Genomic DNA, 12,474 nt, shown 5'->3' with positions numbered 1-12,474 from the left:
ACCTCCTAAGCTGGAATTTGGGTTTCTTCTCCGGATCGTTTCCGGTCATGCTACAACGACCTATCATGCTCTAAACAAGTTATAGAATGAACATCTTATACTAAAGGATATAGGCTACATTCGAAGGATTTATAAGTAGGATTGGAAGAGTCAGATGGACAGACCCTAAATCAGATGAAGAGCAAGGCTTTGTGTTTTCTCTTTCTCCCTCTCTCTCTTTTTCCCCCTCCTTTACTGTTTTGGAGTCAAGAAGAGCAACAGTTTTGACCTGAACCTCTGAAAGGTGTACAAAAAACAAATAGGAGTTTCTATCCAACGCTTTCACACAAAATTGACTCTAACAAGAAGAATTAGATAGACTGCTATCAAGTACATTGTCAAGCGAAATAACAGGCTTCAAGGGCTACAAGCACCCCTCTGCGTTTCATGGCAATACACTAAGCTTCATAAGCAATAGTCTGCAGTTTGTTTCAGACAGCTTAGTAGACGTACCCTTTGACAAACATTCCTTTCTTGGCCTCCTCAGACTCTCCCTCCCCTGTGTATTTGCCAAGCTGAGCAAGAGAATTGGCCTGGGCTCGAATTAGCAAAGTTTCCTGAGCTGCCTTGACATTTTCGGGTCTTCCTCCCCAGGTTTTGAGGCATGTGTTCTGAAGAGCTCTGGCATATGAGAAAGACACATGCCATGGGTTGGGTGCTTGGTTCATGGCATTTAAGTTCAGAGTTGCCTCCACTTCAGATTGCCCCCCAGACAAAAACTGCGGATGGCAAAGATATTAAAGAATCAGGGACAAATCTGATTATGATCTTAAAATTAATAGCCTACGGGTTGTTAACCAATATAATTTGTCAAAACTTGCCATGATTCCAGGGACAGCAGGCGGTATTCTTCTCTTAAGGAGCCTGAGGGTGTAATCAGCAACTTGCTCTGGTGTGGCCTTATCTTTGCACTCTGCTCCAGGAGTAACCATGCTAGGCTTCAAGAGGATACCCTCAAACAGGACATTGTTCTCGGCCAGGTAGAAGAAAACCTCAGCCCACACCTTCAGGGAAACTTCAAAAGTCCTCTCAATTCCATGCTCACCATCAAGCAAGATCTCTGGCTCAACAATTGGGACCAACCCATTGTCCTAAAAGTTAATTAATTCATTAAAAGTTGACTTATGATTTACATAGTAAGAGGTTACACCATCAGTCAAAAATCCGATACCTGGGAGATGGCTGCATAGCGGGCAAGACCCCATGCTGCTTCCTTAACTGCAAGTGCAGATGGACCATTGGGAATGCTCACGACGGTACGCCTACGAGTTTAGATGATACCATGAATTAACTTGACGAGTTAAAATTACATCAAGGTAGTTTGATAAATTGCTAAGAATCTGTATTCTGTACCATTTAGCAAACCGAGCACCCTGCTGATAGTATGCTGCAGAGCGGGAGGCGAGGCCATCAAGACCTTGGCACCAAGATTCATTGTTTGAGCCAGCAAGAGGAACTAGACCCTGTAGCAATCACCATCCAGCTTTTTAATAAATCAGAGATGATTACGGAACACCTGAAATATGACTTATTCTCGTTCCCTGAAATGATTGATTAAGAAAAAAGCATATCTTACCTTGTCAACCTTGATACCAGGAACAATATTTTGTTCAACAAGTATGTCAACTATCTTCTTGCCATCGACTGTGGACTGGTAGAGCGTCTCCTCAAAGAGGATGGCGCCTGAGATGTACTGACCAAGTCCAGGAGCGGTCACAAGTAGGGTACGGTATGCTTGGCGGTTGGCCTCTGTGTTCTCCAAGCCGATGGAGGCCAGGCGCTTGCCGCAGGTGGCATTTGACTCGTCCATGGCCAAAATTCCACGACCAGGAGATGCAACAGTTTTCTGAAAAATTATGGTTATTAGTAAGATAGGATTAAGTATCCTTACACAAGTATCATTTTCATGCTTCACTGACTTTACCAGTCAATTCAACTAACATAAAAGCTCAAAAGAACTACCTGCACGGATTCTTGAACTTCAATTAAATAGTCTTAATCATTGGAGATGCTCAAGTTTTGTCAGATTCATGCATTTTTCTACTGTTTCTAGAGTAACCATCTTAATTGCGAGGCGCAGTGCTCTAAAGTCTGCTTCAATTTCATTTAAAAGACGAAAAAGGTTCAGAACGGAAAGGACCTAAATCAACTTCACCGGGCTTGGGCTTTTACAGCCTCGTACATCTTTTGTTCCTTTTGCATACATGTCGTGATCTTCTTCTTCACTATTCTAATTTGCTTTTCCTCTGTTGCTCCTAAATGTGCAACTTCAGACTTCACTGATATAATTCCACGTACCATCTCAAAATCTAATTAACAAGATCGAGATATTGGATAGTGAAAAGTTTTTGGAATACTTCAGTAAACTTAAAAAAGGCTGGATTCTTCACATTCAGCTTTCAAACTAAAATTCTTCCAAGCAATTCCTTTCTTCAGCTACTTAGCATTCACGGTTAATGATGAGAACCCCAACTAAATTGCTAGATTGATGCAAATATGACTAATACAGAACCAACCCAAAAAACAAAATTATGACTCGTACATTTAAGTGTAAATGCTTTACATTTTTTTACATAGAATTAGCCCCTCTACTCCATTGAATCATTGAAACTTTGATGCATGTAATAACAGCTAGCCAACAATAAACAAGAGGTGATGTTCCACGTACCGCGGTTTTGACAAGCTCATCAGCATAGGAGCTAGCACGCACGGTGAGTGAAGATGAGGAAACTGGTTGGCACCGCACAACAGAAACTGCAGAAGGCTGGCGCAGGGCCTGACCCTTCAAGAGCTCAGACTTGTCAAGGACTGGAGAAGACTTTAGGAGAGATGCTGATGCTGCCATTTCTCTTTCAGTCTTCTTGGACCAAAAAGATTAGAATTATCACTTATGACTCTCCTCAAGAACTGCTACAGGATTTATGGGCTAACAAATTTAGCATGGCCACATAGTTCTAATCACAACTTATATAGTTCTAGTGAGATATGTGTTTTGAGGCCATAATCTGTTTACCAATCAATGTGTGCCAAGTGGGGTGATAATTTTCTGACTTGGCTCCAGGCATTAGATCTTGTGGAATTGATGGCTTGGTTTTTCTGTGCTTCGAGTTTTTTCTTTTGTTTGGATGCATGTCATGCTTATGATAACCGAGAAATGGCAAGACCAGAAAAAAATTAGGACTGGCTACGTGACAAGCCACAACTAGTTGGAGAAAACATGGTTTGGTTTTTGGCCTTTTGGGGAACTTAGATTATAGGCCAGTGAATTGGAGGTCCCATTAAACTAGACTCTCGAGGCTCTCATTCTCATGCACTCTACAGTCTGAATTGGAGTAAAACTGCGACCCGAACTCTAGCTTCTTCAAATGTGTAATCTCAAAACAAAACAATCGGGGAATCTTTGGACATTCATTTTTTAAATGGAGAGGATTGTCTCAAATGTTGCAAGACGGAACAAAATAAAACTAGGCATAGGCTAAGTTCACCGAAAAAGAATAGAACATTAATTTCTGAACTTTCAATGCTGCTAAGAAATATGGAAGTTTTTTTTTTTATTTTAATGTAAGTGAGAGATTTCGAATTGAAAACCTTTCACTTATCTTCCTTCGCTTGTGCAACCCTACCAGCCACATTTTGCAGTTTTTTTTCCGCCCTTCTGTACTTTTTTCACAATTTTCAGTGATACAAACAAAGCCCGTCGTGCCATTTTCTCAAACGCCATAGAATTGCCAGAGTGTGCCCATGATTACTGTATGTAACCGGCATAGAATGGCCAAGACTTCGACATCTAGCTGGGCCCTAATAAAAATCTCAGCAAAATGGCAAATAGAAAATCTTCTGCACCTTTCTCTGCCTGATTGCAGTCGTTTTTATGCCTTTCCCATCGCTAGTCATTCGTGGACAGGTTCTAACAAGAATACAAGAACTCAAACAACAATCAGGGCATCATTCTCGGTCAATTGTGCTCAAAAAGATCTGCCAGTTGATTGAAGTTTGTCTTCACAAAAAGTAAGGGTGAGAGACGAAGGCAAACCATTCTTAAAGAACATCTGAGGAACCTTTATGGACAGGGAGGATGAGTCTGACCATGGTCCCCCCAAATTTCACAAGCCTATGCTTCGAACCATTCAATTATATTGCTGGAGAGACAAATAGAGACGGAATGTAGAGCTCCACACGGATCAATGATCCATGCATGTGTAAGCGCCAGGGGGCATGCATGTGCGTGTTTCTGTTTACAGTGGATTACGCCAGTGCAATAGCCCAGTCCAAGTAAATTCCAGGGAATAATATTAAGCTGCATCAATCCAATTTCTTGATAAATCTAAACCATTGACTGCATTGTTACGGGATCAAGAATTTCAACAGCAGAAATGATCTCATAACTGCTTGGCGCTCATCAATCAAGAAGTGGTGGTAAGTGAAGAATTACAAGTGTTTCAGAATTCAACAAGCAAGAAATTTTCCATTCTCTACTCATTCACTAAATGGAACTAGTATATTTTAAAATCCAAACCAAAGAATCACATAAAAAACTAAGATACTTTTTCCCTGACAAAATTGTGAAGTTGTTTCAAAGTCAGCGCTATCTAAGGTAAGTAGAAGCAATCCATAGGAAGACATAGCTTATCAATGAAGTCGTCACTTCCAAACTTCTTAGTCCTTTGAATATAGGTGGGATCACAGAAACCATCAAGAATGTCCCCACAAACCAGGAGAGAACAAAAGTTCCAGCCCTGAAACATGGTAGCATTAAGCTTATTTTAGCAATCAACTCAGAGAAATTCAAAACAGGAAAAAGAAAGGAGACCAAAAAGTCATTGTGGAAATTCAGGAATTATTTTTCATTTTCATTCAGGACAATCAAGTAGAGAAACGATCCAAGAAACAAAATATGTAATCACGGACCAGCTTAAAATGGTAACAAGTTTCATTGTAGAGTATGGCAATGTAACATACCCATAAGCAAAAGCCCAAAGTTTGCTCTTCAGCCGATCATATATGAGATACATGGTAATGATTAGGGAAAGAGCAACCTGAACTGTCGGACCTTCTTCGGTAGGAAAGAGCACCGTAAGAACTCCAAGAAGTACAAATGTGATTGAAGTCTTAATGATGAGACTTGTGGGAGGAGTTCGGAACCTGCTTGTCACAGCCTGCACATACCGAGATTGAGTTATCTCCCTAAACTTTTTCTTAATGTTGAGTTTTGGGTTCTTCCTTTCATTAAACTTTTGCATAATTATCTTGTTATGGGCTGATTCAATTGCATCCACACTTGGCTTATGGTCACCATATCTCTGTATTAGGAAGATCCTTGCACTTTGAATTTCATCTGCAGAAGCTTCCCTACTGATTCCAAGTAGTTTGTATGGATCCCTAACATTGATTCTGGGAAAGATAGCTGCAATTTAAAAAGCCAAATACAAGATTAAGATTTTCAGATGCAAGATCACTCAAATAGTCACAACAGGAAGATAATAATCAGGACTAGATATATCAAAAGGCACAGAAGTGTAGGAGAACAAACTTTGCAAGTATAGAGTTGTAAATCTTAATAGGGTAATTTAGTATCAAAAGCAACAGAAGTGCCACCACAGATTACCAGCACCATGTACAAGAATACCATCTAAGATATGAAAACAAACGAGAAAGCATCTGGCTTTACAACATCAAGGATGAAAATGTGGAGATTTCACGACAAGCCACTGTCCATACAGGCTGAAGACCTCAATCTGTTAGTTAAAGAAATCACTAATCGGTGTGCAGATCTAACATTCCTTAACATCAATATCTGCACACCAATAACCAGGTAAATGCACCATGGGTAGTCCAACAATGCAACAAAAGCAGTTCATATACCACTGCCAGATTCACAACCAAACATAACTGGAGAAGAAATAGTTTATACAGGCATGTAGGCAACTATTCAAACAAACTGAATTACATTTTCTTCTTAACAAAATTTTTGCAATTGGGTAAAACTAAGAGGGGCAATCATATCAGCAAAAGTCAATGACTAGATCACTCAATAGTCTAGATTTAAAAACATTGATACAAAAATTAAATTCACATCTCCAGCAAGAGAGAGAAAAGAGAAGTAATTAAATGCATCAGTTAACAAAGATGGTTAGAACGTCCACATTACCACTAGAACCATTGGCTGCATCACCATAGGATGAAGCATCCATTGTACACCTCACTAAAGGAATTCTTTGTAGCCCACATCTCTGTGTGGAAGTAGCCCAGTTACTACTACCTCTGCATGGTTGAAACAACATAAACAATAATATGCACGGGATTATCCCTCATTAATCTGTATTCAATGGAGTATGTCAATACCTTTGCTTACAGAAAAATTCCACAGATTGAACAGGGGAAGACAATGAAGCTCGTTCTCGATGCACTGGACTGCGGGCAGGTATCTGAAGCTTATATCTCAAGGGGCAACCAGTTAATCCAGACAGTGTCATCATTTAGATGCCCTGATAGCTCTCTCAAATAACTATCCTGCGTTTAATATGTCCTGCGTAAATGAAAGTCTGCAATATAAGCAAATAACATGCATTTTCATAGCCTAATTTTAGTGAGGAAAACAATTACACAGACGATGAAAGATCAGAATATCGATTGGTCAAACAAAGCTGCAATATACTTCCACTTGAACCTCAAGAAATGAGGTGTGTCCTGAAAAAAATGATGTAACTTCCTATAGAAACTAGAAAATAAAAGGAGAAAATTAGGACTCAAAGCAAAAGTAAAACAAGAAGAAGGAGCAAAAGAATGAATACCGTGACCATTTCAAAGACAAAAAAATGCCCAATCAGTCTATCTAGAAACTTGTATCGACCTCTTCTAGTCAAAATCAGTAATCTTACATTCCTCTTGGTCTGTTTGACATGTCAGAAAGAGGATAACTAACATTACTAGTTCAATCTAATGCCCGTACCCAGGAACCAAATCCTTGCACAAGTCAAGCCATCCTGTTGTCCTTGCAATTAAGTGAATGCTTAAGAAAAAAAAAAAAAAACCATCAGATACCACAAATGTGGTATACTACATGGTAGATGATCCCCTCAAATGTAAGCTTCTGTACATAGTAAACCTTTTACAATCTGGAGCTTCTGTACATGGTAAACCTTTTACAATCTGGGGACACACTGAAACCTAGCAGCTGCGATCATGCTTAATAAAAATACACATTCTTTCCCTTCCAGTATCGATGTTTTCAGCATAGATGCAATGGAGTCCCACAACAATTTGTACTCTGGATAATCAGCAGATTGAATTTGCACCCCGTTCATTCCATCCAAGATAAGATCTTTCGCAATTATGACATGCCTTTGCCCCGGTTCCAGAAGTCCTTATCAATCAACTCCAACTCACAAGTGCCAACTAAATGTAGAAACTCAAAAACGATACAAATTATGGTAGAGGGTTTTTTTTTTTGTTTGTGTGTGTGTGTGGGGGGGGGGGGGGGTGCACTAGCAAAAACTCCATGTAGCTTTGCTCTTTTCTCAGTTGAAGCTCTAAAATTAACAAAAAAGAAAAAGAAATATAAAAAGGTTTCCAACCCAAAAAAAAAATCCCAACTTTCCTCTATACCCCATTGATTTAATAGATACTACTATTATTTGTATCAGAATCGACAGATAGTTAGGGCGGGAGTGAATGGAAGTCAAAAAAAAAAAAGAGGAAGAATTCAGTACCTGGTAGCAATAGAGTAGAGAAATGGTAGTTAACTTTTGGTTCAGATAATAGAAGTACTAAGTAGTAGAGATCATGATGATGACAACGTTAATTATCAGTTAGTTCAGGAGAGGGACAGCCCGCCGGTTGTTTTTAAGTTCGAGCAACGGATAGGAAAACGAGGAGGAGGAGGAGGAAGAGGTGTAATTTGTAAAGGAGGGAGAGGCATAGCCGCACTGCAGGCAAGAGGGTTCGTCTATCATCTCCTTCCAATTCTTGATTTTCATTCCTCGGACAGGCATTCCGTTGTAGTCTAGATGGTTAGGATATTCGGCTCTCACCCGAAAGACCCGGGTTCGAGTCCCGGCAACGGAAAAGTGTTTTGTTTTTTTTGGATGAATACCCATTTTTGCATTTAGCTCTTTTTCAATCAATTTTGCTTATAATTTCTTATTTCGACTTCTTTCTCTTTCAATAAATTTAAATTATTCTTTTTATCTATATATGGTAGCTTTGTTTAGTGTGAGTTTAGTTATTACATTGATAAATTCATTAAATTTTTTAGAAACCAATATATCATTCATGAATAAATAAATTGTTAACTAAAAGTAAATAAAGGTGGGCGAATAATCATTGTAAATTTTAATTTGTGTCTCAAAAGAATACTTGCTATCTTCTTATGCTTTATAATATTTAACAAAAAATTATCATATTATATTAAAATGCATATAAAAGTTTTTAACTACTAATATGGTAGTTAAGTATTTGGAATACAATAGTTTTTTGACATCAATTTGAATAATATGTAAGAATATATTTAATCAATTAGTTATGAATTGCATCAATTCATAATTAACAGTAAAAACTATTCCGTACTAATGAACGGGATAAATACAGTATGACATGAAAAGAATCGTAAAGAAGAGAGTTTGGAAACTAGCTTATGCTATTCTTGGAAAATCTTCGGCAATTGGATACTAAATAATTGTTAACACCCACATTTCATATGAATCTTTTTTTTTTTTATGTCAACACGTTTCGTTTCGTTTCTCTCTTTTTTCATACTTTGGGTAAGTACTTTATAGTTATAAATGTTTTTTAAAAAATGTTAAAGTCATAAAGTTAAAAAAAAATGATCCTATGATAAAACATCAACTCTCTCTCTCTCTCTCTCTGGGCGACGGTGCGCAATTCGTGTTGCCAACCATGATGGAAAACTAAAGCACAAGGACTTGGCAGTGTCACGGGATGCACCTCAACTCGTGGTATGCTACAGTCGGAAGTCTAAAGAAATGAGGGACAATCTCACCGGCAAGAGTAAATTTTGCCTCAATACCGTCTCCCTTCATTTTCTTTTTCCTATGACATTACAACCTTAGCCTTATTTGCTCCAGATGTTATTGCATTTATTCATAGAATACATATGATTGCACTTGTCTAATCCGAGAAAACTGCACAATTTTCTTTTCGTGTCTCCCGACTACTACAACACTGGGGAAAGAAAACAATTATCGCGTCTCTAACTTGCACTACTCATCTTTCTGTATCCGGAGTCCGGACCCATAAGCACAGGTTTTCTGTTTCTTGCTTCTAATTTTCGTCAACATTCCTGCTGTACAATCATATGCTGCCATTAATGGAATCCAACACTCAATACTAGTGTATTAGCAATTTGGAAACCAATATCTCGTATTGTAGATGAACATCAAAGTCATGGAGAACAATTAATTCTTTTATCTCAGAGAATGTTTATGGACGAATTATATATTTGTGTGGCCTAAAGTTGGATGGCCATGTGAGTTTCTTAATGCTTGTCTTGTGCACAATCCTCACGTCCCCCAAGCTCCTAACAGACAAAAAAACACACACTAGAAAACACTACTGTTGGTCAGTCGGTCAGCCAGCCATCGAGGGCAATGGTAAGGCAAGAAGAGATAATATGTTGATCGATACAGCCACTACATGCCAGATTCTCCTCTGCATGCCTTTCTCTTCTCTCCCTTTCTAGGCCAATCGTTTTATTATATATAGTCAGTAAATACAAGGGCAGCTAGCTTAGCTAATAGCTACTTCTTCCACTTTCTATAATTGCCTGAAACATTAGTAATTCTTCTGTTTCTCCAACCTTTCAGCTTCATAGTTGTACCTTATCCGCTAGTAAATGCCCAAGACTAGAATTCTTGAAGTTCAACACTGGCCAGCAGCTGGTGCAATCATGAGACTGAAGTTGTACGTGCTAATTTTACTTATTACTTGTGGAGATTCTTTTGCTTCCTATTTCCACCGTGCCTCTAATGAGTTGCAGATTACTGAGGATGCCTATGGAAATTGGCTGCGAAAGATGGGCTCTCTCAATCATTCTGTTTTCGAGGAAGTGAAGAATCAATTTACCCCTTGCAAGAAGATTAAAGTGCATAAAAATCCAAGATTGGGAGATTATACTACGGTGCAGAAGGCCATCAATGCCATCCCAATTATCAATAATTGTCGAGTGATCATTTCTGTTAGTTCAGGGACTTACAAGTAAGATTTAATTTTGACACATTCTTCACATGGAGGATTTTGCATTTCGTTGTGCTGTCTATTTTCTTTTTTTTAAGGCTCTATAACCAAATTTGTTCTCTTATAAATAATGCACGTCTACTGGAAATTAAACTACACGTGGGATTTGGGTTAAACGGGACAATGCAGAGAGAAAATTGAGATTCCGGCGACTATGGCTTATGTTAGCCTGGAAGGAGCAGGTGCAGGCGAGACGATCATCCAGTGGAACGACACAGCAGAGGGGAAGGGACCAAATGGGCAGCCACTGGGAACTTACGCCTCTGCGACATTTGCCGTTAATGCTCCCTATTTCATTGCAAAAGACATCACCTTTAAGGTCAGCAAAATTCCAAGCATAAATTTGCAAGAGCCAAGTCATATTGTGTGAAATGCGAATTTCTTGACAAGAAGAAACCGGCAGTAAATAGCAAATTGACTGAATTTGAAGTATTGGATTGGTTTGTGACAGAATAAAGCGCCCCCACCGCCATCAGGGGCGCTAGGTAAACAGGCAGTAGCGCTCAGAATTTCAGCTGACACGGCAGCTTTCATAGGCTGCAGATTCATCGGAGCACAGGACACCCTTTATGATCACAAGGGCAGGCACTACTTCAGAGACTGCTACATTCAAGGTTCTGTTGATTTCATATTCGGGGACGGGCTCTCGCTCTATGAGAGTTGTCATCTTCGTGCTAAAACAAAGAGCTATGGGGCCTTGACTGCCCAAAAACGAGAGAGTATGCTGGAGGAAACTGGCTTCTCTTTCGTTAACTGCAAGGTGACAGGTTCAGGGGCACTCTACTTGGGGAGGGCCTGGGGGTCTTTCTCTAGAGTAGTCTTTGCTTATACCTACATGGATAAGATCATCACCCCAAGAGGATGGTACAACTGGGGAGACAAAAACAGGGAAATGTATGCCAATTGCCAACCCTCATCTCTCTCACTATTTAAGGACTGAAATTATGGTCAATTTTCCTTTTTTATCTTCTCGGCTAGGAATATTGTGAATTCTAACGGATGCAGACTTCTGCAGGACTGTGTTTTATGGGCAATTCAAGTGTTCGGGACCCGGGGCAAATTTCGGAGGAAGGGTCTCATGGTCCAGAGAACTAACTCAACAAGAAGCTAAGCCGTTTATTTCGCTGAGCTTCATTGATGGCCGCGAATGGCTCGCGAATTTGTGATGATTTTCAGTTTTCCAGCAGCTGACCACGTCGGCCCTTTGAGCATAAGCATTTGCTAGAGCAGATAGCAATGTGGATCCATCCTCATTAAGCTTAACGCAGACCCCAAATTTTTTACTAGAAATGTTTGCCTCGTCTCTGTTGAGATTTCTAGTGGACTAAGTTCACCATTTTCTTTCCCCAAAAAAAAAAAAAAAAAGTAAAAGATTTTGCTGCTAATATTTGGATCCTACTCTCATCTTCATCTACTTTCCAGAAAAAAAAATTAATTAATTAATTAAATATCAACTGGTTTCTTAATTCCTCCATCACCACCATCCGCAGAATGAATATGGCGCTGTTCTACCGGACTACCTAACATATCCATAAAATCAGCTGTAACTTGACTACCTTGCATTCTTTTTGTCGTCTTTGCAAGTTTCACCGCTGCGGTTTCTTGTTTTTCATTGCTCATCTCCAATGTAAATTGTTCGAGCATCCGAACCGGCCACCTAGGGAAAAAAAAACTAGCATCTTTCACGAAGCATAAGCTCCACTGCCCACCGCAAACGCCGCTAGTACATAATTAGGTTTCGAAGGCCAATCAAAAGTCACCATTGGATTGAACATCTTTTACAAGCTGTGCTGTAAGCTCGAACACACTACAGCGCAACTTCGCATGACAAAAACCGATTGACGACGATCAGGTTTTGCTGTATAATCAAATTTCATATAGTTCAATCTAGGCCTAAGCCCTGGGGTTGGATTTTATTTTTTCCTTTTCTTTTCCTCCTTCCCAGTTGTTTTCAGAATGAATGTTTATTATGTCACCCTTTATAACTGAAACATCTAACATCCCTGCAGACTATTAACCGCCCATCCCTTCCCAGCACTCAAAAGACATCATCACAACACCAGGCAACTAAATTCACTTTCTTCAAGGATCCACAATCCCAGAGATTAAGATCATGGAAAAGAACTGAAAAAATATATCAGACAGACAACTTCCCATTGACCAACAGTTGCCAAGGTTATCAAT

General features: G+C 39.4%; 3 protein-coding genes and 1 non-coding gene across 8 annotated transcripts; 2 read left to right on the top strand and 2 right to left on the bottom strand.

Annotated features, from left to right (window-relative positions):
* Positions 1-98: 98 nt before the first annotated feature.
* On the bottom strand, positions 99-2,978 carry LOC113778293 (fructose-bisphosphate aldolase 1, chloroplastic). Its single transcript, XM_027323646.1, has 6 exons — positions 2,708-2,978; positions 1,616-1,885; positions 1,393-1,502; positions 1,211-1,301; positions 861-1,130; positions 99-758 (listed from the first exon to the last, which is right to left on the bottom strand). The coding sequence occupies exons 1-6, from the start codon at positions 2,882-2,884 to the stop codon at positions 480-482; spliced, it is 1,197 nt and encodes a 398-aa protein (XP_027179447.1). The 5' UTR covers positions 2,885-2,978; the 3' UTR covers positions 99-479.
* Positions 2,979-4,331: 1,353 nt separating this feature from the next.
* Positions 4,332-7,917, bottom strand: LOC113778731 (protein CHAPERONE-LIKE PROTEIN OF POR1, chloroplastic). 4 transcript variants are annotated; one of them, XM_027324218.1, is made up of 5 exons: positions 7,749-7,917; positions 6,382-6,581; positions 6,188-6,300; positions 4,999-5,443; positions 4,332-4,775 (listed from the first exon to the last, which is right to left on the bottom strand). In XM_027324218.1, exons 2-5 carry the CDS (start codon positions 6,513-6,515, stop codon positions 4,625-4,627), a joined length of 843 nt encoding a protein of 280 aa, XP_027180019.1. In that variant the 5' UTR covers positions 6,516-6,581; positions 7,749-7,917; the 3' UTR covers positions 4,332-4,624. The 4 variants fall into 4 exon arrangements, with proteins under 4 accessions (XP_027180019.1, XP_027180018.1, XP_027180020.1 ...); XM_027324217.1 differs by having other exon boundaries at positions 6,382-6,565; XM_027324219.1 differs by having other exon boundaries at positions 6,382-6,549.
* Positions 7,918-8,030: 113 nt separating this feature from the next.
* On the top strand, positions 8,031-8,103 carry TRNAE-CUC. Its single transcript has one exon. It is a non-coding gene; the product is annotated as a tRNA-Glu (tRNA).
* Positions 8,104-9,821: 1,718 nt separating this feature from the next.
* On the top strand, positions 9,822-11,660 carry LOC113778398 (probable pectinesterase 53). Of its 2 annotated transcripts, XM_027323800.1 has the most exons (5): positions 9,880-9,957; positions 10,034-10,251; positions 10,420-10,609; positions 10,742-11,184; positions 11,306-11,660. In XM_027323800.1, exons 2-5 carry the CDS (start codon positions 10,070-10,072, stop codon positions 11,454-11,456), a joined length of 966 nt encoding a protein of 321 aa, XP_027179601.1. In that variant the 5' UTR covers positions 9,880-9,957; positions 10,034-10,069; the 3' UTR covers positions 11,457-11,660. The 2 variants fall into 2 exon arrangements, with proteins under 2 accessions (XP_027179600.1, XP_027179601.1); XM_027323799.1 differs by having other exon boundaries at positions 9,822-10,251.
* Positions 11,661-12,474: the final 814 nt, after the last annotated feature.

This window comes from Coffea eugenioides, chromosome 7 (assembly GCF_003713205.1).
Source record: "Coffea eugenioides isolate CCC68of chromosome 7, Ceug_1.0, whole genome shotgun sequence".
NCBI lineage: Eukaryota > Viridiplantae > Streptophyta > Magnoliopsida > Gentianales > Rubiaceae > Coffea > Coffea eugenioides.
Note: the sequence above shows the minus strand (reverse complement) of the source record. Positions and strands in the feature narration are given on the sequence as shown.